This window comes from Haemaphysalis longicornis, unplaced genomic scaffold, assembly GCF_048455015.1.
Source record: "Haemaphysalis longicornis isolate Haplotype H1 unplaced genomic scaffold, Haemaphysalis longicornis Haplotype H1 scaffold_6, whole genome shotgun sequence".
NCBI lineage: Eukaryota > Metazoa > Arthropoda > Arachnida > Ixodida > Ixodidae > Haemaphysalis > Haemaphysalis longicornis.
In genome coordinates, this window is record NW_027526407.1 from 14119624 (window position 1) to 14133049 (window position 13426).

At 44.0% G+C, this 13426-nt stretch overlaps 1 protein-coding gene across 1 annotated transcript in view; it reads left to right on the forward strand.

Moving 5' to 3' along the window:
* The window catches only part of LOC144142259 (actin-related protein 6-like), a 43475-nt gene that overhangs the window by 22819 nt on the left and 7230 nt on the right, over positions 1 to 13426 (forward strand). Inside the window, exons 8-9 of the mRNA XM_077673627.1 lie at positions 7054 to 7177; positions 12637 to 12712. Coding sequence (XP_077529753.1) covers positions 7054 to 7177; positions 12637 to 12712 — 200 coding nt within the window. The remainder of the gene's footprint in view (positions 1 to 7053; positions 7178 to 12636; positions 12713 to 13426) is intronic.

The window sequence follows — 13426 nt, forward strand, 5'->3', positions numbered from 1 at the left end:
ACCAGTTTTTTAGATGTTTTTATATATCATAATTGTGAAAAAAAATATCAAAATCAAAATTTTTCTCAAGTTGTCGAAAAAAATGATAACAAAGGAGTTGTGTATATCAAGCCACCGGTAGTAGAAAAAAATTAGAATATACATTTTGTGGGGAAACATTTCAAAAACACGCCCTAGAAAAAATGTCGACTTGCCCGGAACAGTTTGTCAGATATAAAAAAAAAATGTTAGCATGCACGGTGCTCGTGTCATGCGGTGAAGCCCAACCTCCAGTTCAAAATGTGCAATTTCGGGTGGTTCCCTGGAATAAATCTGGTGGTTTGACATTATAAGAGGCACCAATTTGCCCCCACATAACGTAAAAAATATCTTCTCAATGACTGACTTTGCATTTACAGCGAGCACAATATTTGGGACAAGCACGCGATGCGGAAAAAAACATGCATGAAGTTGAAAACGGAACGCCGTGGTTGATGCTTGTTGACTTTCACGGTCAGTTACCTCTCAAAACATAAAGCTGAGCTTTATTATCATCTTCTTACTCGCAATTGTAGCCTTGCTCTGCTGCCTAGTTGAACTGTCTCTTCGGACGGAGTCTCCGATAAGTTTTTGTACTGTTTCATTTGAAAACTGTTAGGTGGCACTGCAATACAGGAGGCTCGTTGTGCTGATCTTTTTCATCGGGCTAGTGCTACTCGGCCAAAGATCGCAGGGCACGATTCTAGCGCATCGTACCTCATTTTTGCCTCGGCGGAACAGATATCTGGCGACTGGGTGTGACCTTTTGACTTGCATCTGAAGTTCTTATCACAGAAATCGGGTTAGGGTTGGGGGAAATCTGGAGCGGCATGCTTTGTTCGAGGATCAGTCGCGGACGTTCCAGGCGCCATGGCAGGTAGCCTTGAAGTTGGGTAACTGCGTAGTAGCGCTAAATATGAATTTCGCGATGCAGAGACGAAACCGAAACTGTTGTAAACTGCTTGCGAATGGTCCCGGGGTAAGTAGAACTACCACAGAACTTAGAACAACGTGCGCAAAGGCAATAAAACTGTTTAAAATCATAAAGTAGCTTTGCAACCAGGCACTGCTTGACATTTTCAGCCGATTTCTGGGATTATTACTGTCAGAGTGCGAACCTGACGATTGAAAATCGTATGCTGGTTCACCATTCATGCCCTGATAGCAAAAAACAAACGCTGGTGCAGAGTAATTACGAGTGGCACGCATTCTTCGTTGGTAGCCGTGACGCGCGATGACCACGCCCCTTTTCTACATCCAGGTGATTCAAAAGCGTGTCAAAATTCACGTTTCTGTTGCAAAAATGAAAACAAAACTGATTTTGAAAGGCCATTTTCTGATCTAACTCCAGTTTTACTTGTTCGAGCAACGCCTGGGTTGCTATGAAAAGGCGCTCCCAAAGTATCGATCAAATTGATCAATTTTGAATAGGCGCGGTAGCGAAATAGTTAATATAGGCTGTGTTTTGTGTTGTTGGGCTGGGTTAGATTAGGTTTGTTGCAGTTGCGCTGGATTTGGGTAGATTATGACACGTTCGGTGAGGTTACGCTGAATTCGGTGAGGTTATGTTATGTTAGGTTACGTTGGGACATAATATTATTCAGCAAATTTTAGGCCAGGCAGCTTTTATGGAAACTGCCGTGAGAATATCCTGGACGTAATTCCCACAACTGCCACGAGATTAGACGCAGCCAAATAATTACTATAAGGGATAAACCTTATTTGCATCTGTCATTTTGTCTACTTCAAGCTAAGTTTTATTTAAGGGTATGTGGATGGGAGCTTTTGAACCTCTCACTGAATACAAGTAAAAAAACTGACCATGAATCAAATGGATTATTTTTGTGCCTTTGGTTTCGTGGTTGGGTGGCTTCTAAACGTAGCTGGGAACAAAAAGAAATGGCGGTCAGTATATTACACACCTGTTAGTTAAAATAGCAGTGGTCAATCAAAAACTTATGCAGGGGAATATAGTAAGGGGACAAGTTATGACAGAATGGGAAAGCAGTTGAGATATACAGTATAGCCCACTTATAACGAACCCAGTTTTAACGAAATCCCGGCTGTGAAGAACAAACCATTGTTTCCCGTCACCATTTGTACACATATATTTTATGTTCAGATATAGCGAAAAACGGATATAACAAACTGATTTCTGTTTCCCAAATGTGTTCGTTATAGTGGGCCGGACTGTAGTCAAAAGAGGCACACTAGTGACTGGTTTGACCACGTGTCTTAATCACTGACTTTCAATTTCTTTTTTATGTTGTTATTGATGACAGACCTTTTCTTTTTTGTTCTGTTTATAAACTCTACCTACACTACAAGCAGCATCGAACTTTAGCACTATGCACTCTTGCCTCGTGTGAGGTTCGTGCATGGTAGGCTTTCTTCTTCAGCTGCAGTGTCGTGCGGGGAAGCCAACCTGAGGGCATGTGTTTCGTGGTGAATTTTAAGAAATTCTGCGTTGCCACTGTCTAGCTAAGTTTTATTCTACTGTTACTCTCCACATTCAACCGTGAAAGAGCGCTGGAAGTCAAATTGAATGGCAAATGTTGTTGGTGAGTTATTGGAAAACTCTGAATATCCGCCCAATCCTTGTTCTAATAAAGAGCTCGCGCGTAGCTATTGTACAAAATTCGCCTGACAACTCGTCAGAGTTGGCAGGAGATCAGGGGTGCTGCTCCGAAAGGCAGTATTGGGGGCCGACACGTGGCGCTGTGAGATGGGTTGCATTCGTTGAGCTGTCATTCCCGATGTGGCGTGCTCTGGCGTGCTTCCTGAAGGACTAACGCTCAGCTTCGGTTGTGACAGTTTCTGTTCTCCGCGTGTCGGCATGATTTGGCAAGACTTGGGAGTGAACGCGGGGTGCGAGTAATGCGCGAACTCAGGCCCTAAATGCAGCTTCACCGCACAGCGTGCTGCGCCATGAAGCATGCATTGTCACCAGGAGTCGTTGCAATCTCCCCTTTTAGTGTCGAAAGTAAAGAATTAAGTAGTTACGCAGTTCAGTAAGACCCTTGCTGTTTTATCTTATCGCAAGTGCGCCTGTCATTCCAGAGGTTAGGCGCCACCGTGCCGTGTCAAACAGGATGAGCTAAAAGGCCCCGGCACAAGCGCAAAGGGCCGTCTCTTACTCCCCTTTTTTCCCAAATTACCAAACCTACGCGAAAACCCCAGAACATACAGAACAAGGCATGTTGAACCCTTGCACGTTCAAACGTACCAAACAACATGTGGACTACAAACCCTACAAAGCAAACTTCCGAGACTCCTAAATGAACTCAATCGCCAGAATATTGAATTCCCCGAAATGAATTTCCAAGCCCCCAAACTCTGGAGAGCATTACAGCAACATTCACACAACTTGTGCCTTGAAAAGGAGGCGGACAAAAAATAGGAGAACGTAATAACTATCTATACAATGAACATACAGAAACCCTTAAAAGTTGTATTTATACATGAGTACTAACTATATTTAATGATCAATAACCTCGGGACAGCACAGCAGTTTGAGATAGGTGGCGAGGCAGTGGAAGTGGTAAGCGAATATATCTACTTAGGCCAAGTTGTGACCCCAGATCCCAATCATGAGGCAGAGATAATTAGAAGGATCAGAATGGGGTGGAGTGCATATGGCAGACATTCTCAGATAATGAATATCAGCCTACCATTGTCGCTGAAGAAGAAAGTGTATGACAGCTGCATCTTACCGGTACTCACCTACGGGGCAGAAACTTGGAGGCTCACTAAGAGGGTTCAACTTAAATTGAGAACGACTCAGCGGGCAATGGAGCGGAAGATGATAGGTGTAACATTAAGGGACAAGAAGAGAGCTGAGTGGGTCAAAGAACTAACGCGTGTTAAGGACATATTAGTAGAGATTAAGAAGAAGAAATGGGCATGGGCAGAGCATGTAATGCGAAGGCAAGATAACTGTTGGTCATTAAAGGTAACAGAGTGGATCCCTAGAGAAGGCAAGCGTTGCAGGGGGCGGCAGAAAGTTAGATGGGCAGATGAGGTCAAGAAGTTTGCGGGGATAAATTGGTCACAGTTGGCACAGGACCGAGGTAATTGGAGAATAATGGGAGAGGCCTTTGCCCTGCAGTGGGCGTAGATAGGCTGGTGATGGTGATGATGATGATGATGATGATGATGATGATGATGACTAACTATATTACACTGAAAGACAGGGCTATACACTTAAGTTATCAGCTTGGCAGACGTGTCCAGCCATACAGCACTGGTTGTTTTCTTGGGTGGCAAACACAAACCCTTGCCTTTAGTGTAAGCTCACTGCTTACACTAAAAAAAAAGTTGCTGAATGCTGGGACGTTCACTATTTGGGTCAACACAACGCAGTTGTACAGTATTTTTTGTGTAGATAGAAGCATGTTTGCTTCATCACTAGGGGGGCGGTGGTAATATGCTAGGACAGTTTTTCCTCTTTTGTTTTGCGATCATGATCATTTTTAAAGTTCCTCTGAAGTCTAGTCAGGTTTAGTTCACATCTGCTTTCCTCTAAATTTCTTCCGCTCCTGGTTCTTGTTATTTTTTTTCCTTTGTCTAGAGTCTCGCTTGGCCGTAATGGTGTTATAACAGCAGAAACATATACTTTTCGCTTGTGTAAAATTACAGGACATATTTTAAGCATCGCCGATATGTCATTTTATTTTTCTTATTTACCTGTTGCTCTGTCAACCGTGATTCTTTATTTCTTGGAACGTATGTCTTTCCAACTTGTTTGGAAAAGTGGTTGGCTCAGTATTTATCGCATTTTGAGGAAAACCCGATTGGAGTATTGTTTTGTGTTTACCACACATGTAAAATGGGCAAGCAAGTAATGTTTGACCCTAGAAATCTGCCCTCAAAAAGACTTGTTCTTCTCCAAAATTCACCCTTTGGGGCTTGAAAGCTGCTGCAAAAGTCTCCTTTTACTGCTCCAAAATTCTCAAGCCCACTTCCACCGCAGAGAGATGCATCTTAAATTCCACCCGAAACAAGCAGCTGGTTATTGATTGTTAATCAACTGTGCTTTGTACAAGCGGAATTTGAATATGCACTGCAGGTACCGTGTGATGCTTAAAAGAGGTGTCAGGTTCCAGCATTGCCATAAGGGGCTTCTGTATCACGACAGTGCTAACATCAGCCGCAGTGGCATTGCGAGATCAGGACACTGTTACGGCTGTAAACAAAACTTGGCGATATTTTAGCGGTACGTTGAAAGAGCCTGGCTTCTATTGAATCTATGTCCAGGTCGTTATTGCGGTCATCAACCTGGGTTAAGACCACAGCACTAGACGGGGCTGAAAAAGCATGCACAATTATTTTTATGTTTCAGAGATGCGTGGCAACATATGGTACAGCTTTTGTGAAAGTAATGCATTCGTAGAATTCATTTCTGGAGGTTTTTTTTTTTTTGTTCTTTTTTTTTCTGCCATGTTGTCACTGTGATTACAAAGCAGTAAAGATATCGCCGCTGTGACAATGAAAGTGGGTTGTCCAATGTCAAAAGCTGGCCAATGAAAGAGTGCGTGTGTGCCGTGTGAAATGAGGCTTTGCAAATGGAACACTCGGGAGGAGGTATTTTCTACGCATAGACAGAATTGCATAAGTAAAAGTACATAAAGAATAAAAATGGCTAATTTTCTCTCATATTCTGTTCAGCACACAGCTCGTCGCTGGCACAAACTAGCCAAGACGTGGGGCGGAAAGTTGGGCCAGTTGGTAGAGCGTCTTAGGAAAACTACAGCACACAAGCGAACAGGATTAAGACAAAAGGGACGCAGACTCACAACTGGAACTTAATTGGAATACTCAAAGAATTTATACACGTGTGCAGAGGAACCAGGGCGCTGAAAAGAAAACAGCTCTGTGGAAGGGCTGGCTAGTCAGGTAAACGTAAAACGGATGATTTAGTTGTCTTTTTTTTTTTTGTAGTGGCATCGAGGCTTATGTGGTTTGGTTTATGCATATTTCCTTATCTTGGCCACTGTAGAATGCCTCCACGTGTTCTCTGGTCGTCTGATCTCTGTGTGTGCAGAGCACCTTGTGTTTGGTCAGGTCCACTTTGTTCCATTAATTCATTGCACGCTATATTTTTTCTTAGAAAATTGAACGAGCGCAACAACTAGATGCTCCATTACTCTTTCACTGTTTGCTACACTAACTAGCGTAAAGCAAAGTATTGCTGGCACCTACGTGAACAGCTATAGTTCCCATACAGTAAACTTGTAAATGCAACAGCGGGCTGGCAAAGAAGCCAGCATTTAAAAAATTTTTCAGACAACAGGCATTGAATTCAAGATCAGAACTGTACATTCATTTCCCCCACAATTAGAAGATGGTACTTCTTTTCTGGTTTTGTCCTGCACCGTTGCTGCCTGGTTTCATGTGAACTGGTGTTAATTCCACTACACAAATCCTCAAAATGGCGTTGGCTATGGGCTGAGGAGGCAGACACAGAAAAAAATAAAAATGAATGAGGGCTTTAAAATTTCCAATTATTTCAAATGCTTCCACAGTGACATGTCAGAGCCACAGTTCGTTGAGCTGGAGGTTTTCAAACGCGTGTGGGCAATTCTAGGGACAGGAAGATTTTCCAACCATGTATCTGACATGCCATGCCCTGAGCTTGGCAGAAATATTTGCTGCCTAGGAGGCTGATTGCTCTCACAGCTACTTAACCCTGCTGAACAACTTTTAAGGGAGTAAAGATGCTGTCATGAACTACATTTGTGTTGTTTTCTTAATAGCAGCTGCATTGTGCTCGTGATATAATACCAGCCTCACAAATTACTCTCGTAATGCGGCCACAGGACTTGTGGGTTACATTCCAAACACTCGAGCAGCCACCACGTTGGTCCTTTTCTTGTGGTGTGAGACCCCTTGTCAAATGGTGTGGTGTCCGTCATGTATAGCTGCTTTTTGTTGCAAATCTAGCTGCTTCAAACACTTCTACTGAAGACATTTCTCTCTCTCTCTCTCTCTGTTGTTCACCCTGTTCCCCGAATGTTCACCCGTGGGTGTTCACAGCTCCTCCGGCTGAACAACGAGCGGTTCATGGTGCCCGAGCTGCTGTTCCACCCCTCGGACATCGGCATCCACGAGATGGGCATCCCGGAGGCCGTGCACCACGTCGTTGACACCCTGCCCAAAGGTGAGAGAGGGTGAGGGGGTGCCTTTATTGTTAAAAGGTCGGATCCTGGAAGGTTGTGAAGAAAGCTGCATTAACAGCTTCGCTGCAGGATAAACCACCTTGCTTTTTGGCAAGGTACTATTGCGAGCAATATGAAAGGGAACACAGCAACGCGTGGCAAACAGCCTCGAAACAGACTCGGAGCGATACACGGACGGCGCTGTGAAAAACCAAGGGGGAAAGGAGGGCGCTCTTCCACTAACTGTTGGCACTCCCACCACGCTGGCATTTCTACAAAGCAGCAGCTTACATCAATTCACCGATGATACGGTATCGTCCGACAGCCGACAAGACGCACGGCGGGAATGGGAACAGTTGTTAGAACAGCGTTAGAACTTTGTTTCCGACGGCGGGCGCTGCGTATCACTCATAGCTGGGTCCGAGGGTGTTTTCCACGTGTTCCTGTGTTCCCTTTCATATTGCTCATAATAGTACATCTGCAAGGCCAATTACTCGTAAATATCTGCTAGGTTGTCCACCGCAGTGGCCAGAGACAGACGATAATGTTGTGCTGCTGAGACCAAGAGCAGGTTTTTTTTGATCCCTGCTGTGGCGGCTGCTTTTCTGATGGAGGTGAAAAGCGAAAACGCCCGTGTGTCTTGGATTTCTGCGCACGGGGCTAAAAATCCCTGGGTCTTTGAAATTAGTCTGGAGCCCTCCGCTGCGGCTCACCTCATAGCCCTGGTGTGTAGCTTCAATGCATTAAATCCCACACTCTGATGCCAGAAGGCTTTGTCAGTTTATCGCATCACAATTTATTGCTTTGTCACTTTGATCATTTATTGCATTGCCTCATTTTATCGGTTAAATTTAATGCCTCAATTTATTGCTTTGTCAATTTATTGCATCGCATCGTGAAAATCCTGAAAGCGTGAAAATCCTCTTCAGTGCCACACAGCGACCTTGGAACAGCAAGGGCACTCGGGATAAAGATAGGATGGAGCTGTGTTCAAAACTGGAAGGTCCATCGTCACTTTGCCCTTGCTTTTCAGAATAAGTTAGGTGAATGGAGCAAAATGAAAGATGCTGGTAATAGCACATGCATCACAGTACCTCGTGCATTGGGCTGAAGCTGCTCTGTGGAACAGCATTTGTGCACCATATTTATTCGAATCTAATATTTACGCACCCTCAATTCTAACATGCACCTCATTTTGGCAACTGGGAAAAAGAAAAAGCGCAGAAGTTCCTTCTACAAGACAAGCACCATGTATGGATACAAGAACTACATTTAATTATCGGACTAGGCTACTGTCATCACACTCTAGCCACAAGATACTCTGTGGATAATCATCCGTAGGCGCCGCCCTTCCAAATTCAAGTCACGAAAACCCTGAAAGATATCTTTCAAAAATGTTCAGTGGGAGGCTGTCATGCAGCAAAAATCCCTGAACGGGGCACACTGCACAGTGTATGTACTACAGGCAGACCCAGTGACAGCGAACAGCGGTATTCAACGTGCTTTGTTCACAAAGTAGTTGGATATAACCGATCCCACTTATAAAGAACTTCAGTATCAAATTTGATAGAAAAGAAGAAAACAGTTAAGGGGGCAGACTGGTCTTACAGCTACTTTTTTTTATTTACTAACCAATTTTAATGAAACTGCACACCATTGTGGAGTTTTTTGTGCTGATTTCAAATCTGCAGTTAGATTTTTTGAAAGTTCATTATTTTTGAGATAATCAATAATTGCCATTATTTTGGGTCACAATTACAAAATAACCACTCCATATAAAATGGTGATTACCACGTGGCTGGACAGACAAATGACTAAAGAATGCAACATTGGGAGAGCTTTCCTGATTGAGCTATTTTTGGTTCTTTTACAAGACACTGGACTTCATTCCTCCTGCACTCTGCCAAAAATGGCTCACAGATGGTGTTAATTCAACACAATAATAATTTTCCAAAGCCTACACTGGAAAAATTTGTTTCTGACATTGTGTTCTCCACAGATTTACGTATCAAAAGCAAAAGAAATTACAGTTGTGCCTGCTCTGGGTGCCGAGATTTCCGAAGGCGAAAGGCTAGCTTTGCATTGTAAGAAAAGTTGATTGATTGTGGGGGCTTAACGCGCCGACACAAGTCAGGTGATGAGGCGCGCCGTAGTGGAGGGCTCCGGATTAATTTTGACCACCTGGGGCTCTTTAACGTGCGCCGAAATCTCGTACCCACGGGCGTTTTTGCTTTTCGCCTCCATCAGAAAAGCGGCCGCCGCGGCCGCGAATCGAACCCATGACCTCGTGCTCAGCAGCGCAACGCCTTAGCCACTGAGCCATTGCAAGAAAAGTGCCATTCCACCATTGAAGCTGTAGCGTGCATTTTAAAATGCTCTTTACAATAAAATGTGGTGCTTTTTGATGAGGAAATTTGCAGACTGATAGAAAAATGGCCGTGGATGCCCAAAATGCCATTTTTCAGAAAAGGAATTTTTCAGCGTTTTTCGGCCCCAAAAACCCATCTGCCTTGCTCGATGCAGCAAATTGCTTCAAGTTTGTCCAAAAGTGGCAGGGCTTGCTGCTGTTTCGTCGTCATCTTGCTATGAAATTCTGGAATTCAATTTCAGAGAAATGTGGACAAGGTAGGCAGGGCCGGAGTGCCGTAGTCGTGAGAGCAGCACAGCAATTCTGTGCGTTTTTTGTTTCACTTCGCTAAAGCGCGACAGGTTCAGAGCTGCTCGCACATGGTTGATCACATGGTAGAGAGCCGCTGAACAGGAGTGCTGCAAAGCGAGATTTAGAAATGGCACCGATTGCTTCCGCTGCTGTGTTGCATAGAAGCGCGGGTGGGCGGTGCGGCGGCCCAGAGGCTAAGTGCAGCCGGCACAAAAGTGTCTTTGGTGGGACTGCACAGCTGTTGATTCCACCTTTGAACGTTCTTGTAGTAGTTTTCTGATCTTAGCCAAGTTTTTTAAGGGGTAGCTGCTGCTGAGGACACAGGTGGGCATCGAACAAAGATCTTAATTGCAGGTATTGATTCGTTGACCGAGCACAACGACCTCCTCAGCTCTTCACAGCACCAATGAATCTCGTAGATAGTACAGGGAAGTGCGATAGTTGTACAAACTACTGAGCTATTCTATTCTGCAGAAGCAGATGACAAGCGGCGCTACGGGAATAATACCATTAGGTAACTAAGCACAATATACCGGTTACCAGTATTTGACAGCCCGCAAAATTCTTGTCAAATAATGCCCTTATTTCTAGGGTTCCAAATGCCCTTGGTTACCCAGCACAGCAATGACGGCTGTCATGACTAGAGTATTTGAAAAGTGCCAAAATCCTCATTCCTGTAAGCTTCGCTTCTCGTTTCTTCTTCATGCTAAACGTGCTGCATCTTGCCTCTCAGCAGTGTTCCCATGATAGGCGGATGACCGTGCACATGTTGGTGCTGTCACCTTAATACTTTGGTGTGTCAGATTTGCACGGGGTTTTTTCCCCAGGAGGCGTGTTTAACCTTGAGTGGTTATGTGCGTGGCTGTGTGGCTTTAATATTCTTCTTTGCTTGTTTTCTATTGCATTAGCAATGGGTAGGGCACGTTGGCAAAACTTTTCGCCCTTGCTCCGCGGACACAGCACGTTGGAAGGCCATAGAACAAACCAGCTTGTGCGGAGACATCGGTGAGGTTGGCTGCAGTATCGTTGTGTACAGTCCTCTGGTGGCTCGGCTGATGTGGCGTGGTCGAGGTGGCGGCGGCTCATGTGCGGTTTCCATTTCTCTGCATGTTGGGCATGGCTCGTTGATTTTTCTTGCAAACGGCATGCGACAAACACCAAGTTGCGGGCTTCTGAAGCAAGACAGTCCCGGCAGAACATCAACTCAAAAAAATAAAACAGAAACACATAACACAAAAGAGCTGTTTTTAGGCGCTAGAAAGCTTATATAGGCCTATACAGTCAAAATACACACTAACTCTTTCGGGACCGCCGGAAAAAGTGACGAAAAAGAGAGGTCGCAGTACAAATTTTTTATTACATAAAGCAAAGGCACCATCCTGCCTTAGCATATACCAAAATGCAGCTAATTATATGTTCTTTGACATACAGTACCAATTTTTACTTCAACACTGACGATAGAACCATGAAAAAATCTGAAAGTAAGAACTTCGTAAAAAAACTACAGAAAAAGATAGAAAAAAGTGTAAATATAAAAATATTAAAAAATGATAAAATTATTTCAGGATATACAAAATCTAACACAATGCTTTGTTTCTTCATCGCAAAAGTTTGATGCGGCTAGGTGTAACTGGTTTTTTGTTTTGTGTGTGATCTCTTTGGCACTAAGGCCATGGCTACGTCGTCGCCCAGGTACACGCCGGGCTCTCGTCTCGGCGAAAACTTCATCCGTTTCTGCACTGGTGGCAGGAGATCACCACCATAGGTAGTTAACACCCTAGCGAACAAATATAAACCAGCCAGAACATATTTCGAGCGCACATATTTACTGCAGAGCCAATTGAAACCGAAACCAACACCCACCTTTGAGCGCGATTTGATGTTCCAGGCTGATCGACACCCGAATCCTCACTCGAGCTGAAATCCGATCTCTAAAGCCACATTCCGACTCTTCACTGCCTCTCTCATCGTTAAAATCCACAGTAGAAGGCGAAGATATGCGAGACGAGACGAGGCGGATTTCTTATCGCGCTCGCGCGAGTATGACGCCATGTTTGTTTACATTTGAAACCACTGCTCGTCAGAATAAAATATCTGATACGTTGCCGCCTGGCGATAAAAAAAGAAACTTCACAAAAGAGAAAACTCCAGTTTTCAAACTATCTCCCAGATGTCGCTAGGTGTTCCATCGAGCGAAAATTTGTATTCTGCAGGCTCGCGAAACCATCGATCGTATGGGATCGATGGCCTATGGAGCGGTCCCGAAAGAGCTAAAGGCCCATATGATCCAAATAGGCACTTATAGGCGCAATAAACTATTGCTTAAAATGCTCCCTTTTCCTTATTTTATGCTAATTTGTTAAATAGGGAAAAATAGGCATTTTGCCTTAAGTTCTGTTCTCTAGTAATAGGCGTTTTTATTGTGCCAGATGGGTTGGTGAACTAAACACTCAGGGTGGAGTTTTCAGTTGCCATGTTTTTTCTTTCTTTCTCTCTTGCTTGTCAGCGTTGCATTACGTAGTAAGTCATCTTTGTATGAAGGCTGTTTGTTATTCTGACAATATCCCTAATCAAGTTTTTGTGCCCCTTACCATACCTCATCACATTAAGAAAAAAATAAATCGTCTCCAAATTGCGCAAGTCTTTACTATGACAGGCCCTTGATCTATGTCCCTTCAGCCCTCACAAAGTGCCATCATCTGGAAAAGTGGCAATTTAAAATAACATGGTTTCAGAACCTATTGTCGGCTAAAGGTTTTATGCGTTTGTTCTTCCTTCTCTTTTCCCCCTTTGCCTTTTCAGAGATGCGGCCGCACATGCTCAAGAACGTCCTCCTGACTGGCGGCAATGCCTGCTTTCCCGGGTTTGGCGAGCGAGTGTGAGTCTCTCGGGGACGATCGTATCTCTTTCTTGCTGGAAGCACAAATGCTCTGTGTTTGTGTGTGCAGGCGCGGGGACAGAGAGGAACTATCTACCCTGCCCCACTGCAAGATGTCATTCCCATCGAATGTTATCCATTCAAAATGACATTTGTTTGCTGCCACACGAGAAAATGTAATAACATGCGATGAGAATGACATTAGGGACCTAATGAGTTTGTGGAACCCATTCGACTGCGTTCGGCCAGCAAATGTATTATCCCGACGCCAGAGACTTCGTGGGAATGCCCACCCAAAGCCGATTAGTAAAGCGTCAGTAGCATTATAATATATTTACATGCGTATATCTTTTAGTAATTTATTTATTTATATGAAACAAGCTGAATAGAGTTGTAAAAAAGAAAACTGCTAGTCTCGCTACCAGGCCAGCCTTAAACCAGTGTGGTGGGTGCCAGTGGCCATGTATGTTTATATGCTCCATGCTGGTGCGACGGCGGTGTTTAATTGTGTGCAATAAGTTGCTCCAACAGTGCTTAAAGTGCATTCAAAAGTACAGTAAAGGTGTTTAAGCTTTTTTTGCTGTGTTTCTGGAAATATTGAAGCGCTCAGTAAAATATTTTCTCTACGCAAGTTTTACCCATCGCAACTGCTCATTTTCAAATGATATTAATTTTGGCTGTGTAGCAGTGCGTCAAGAAAATGGCATTAAGTCA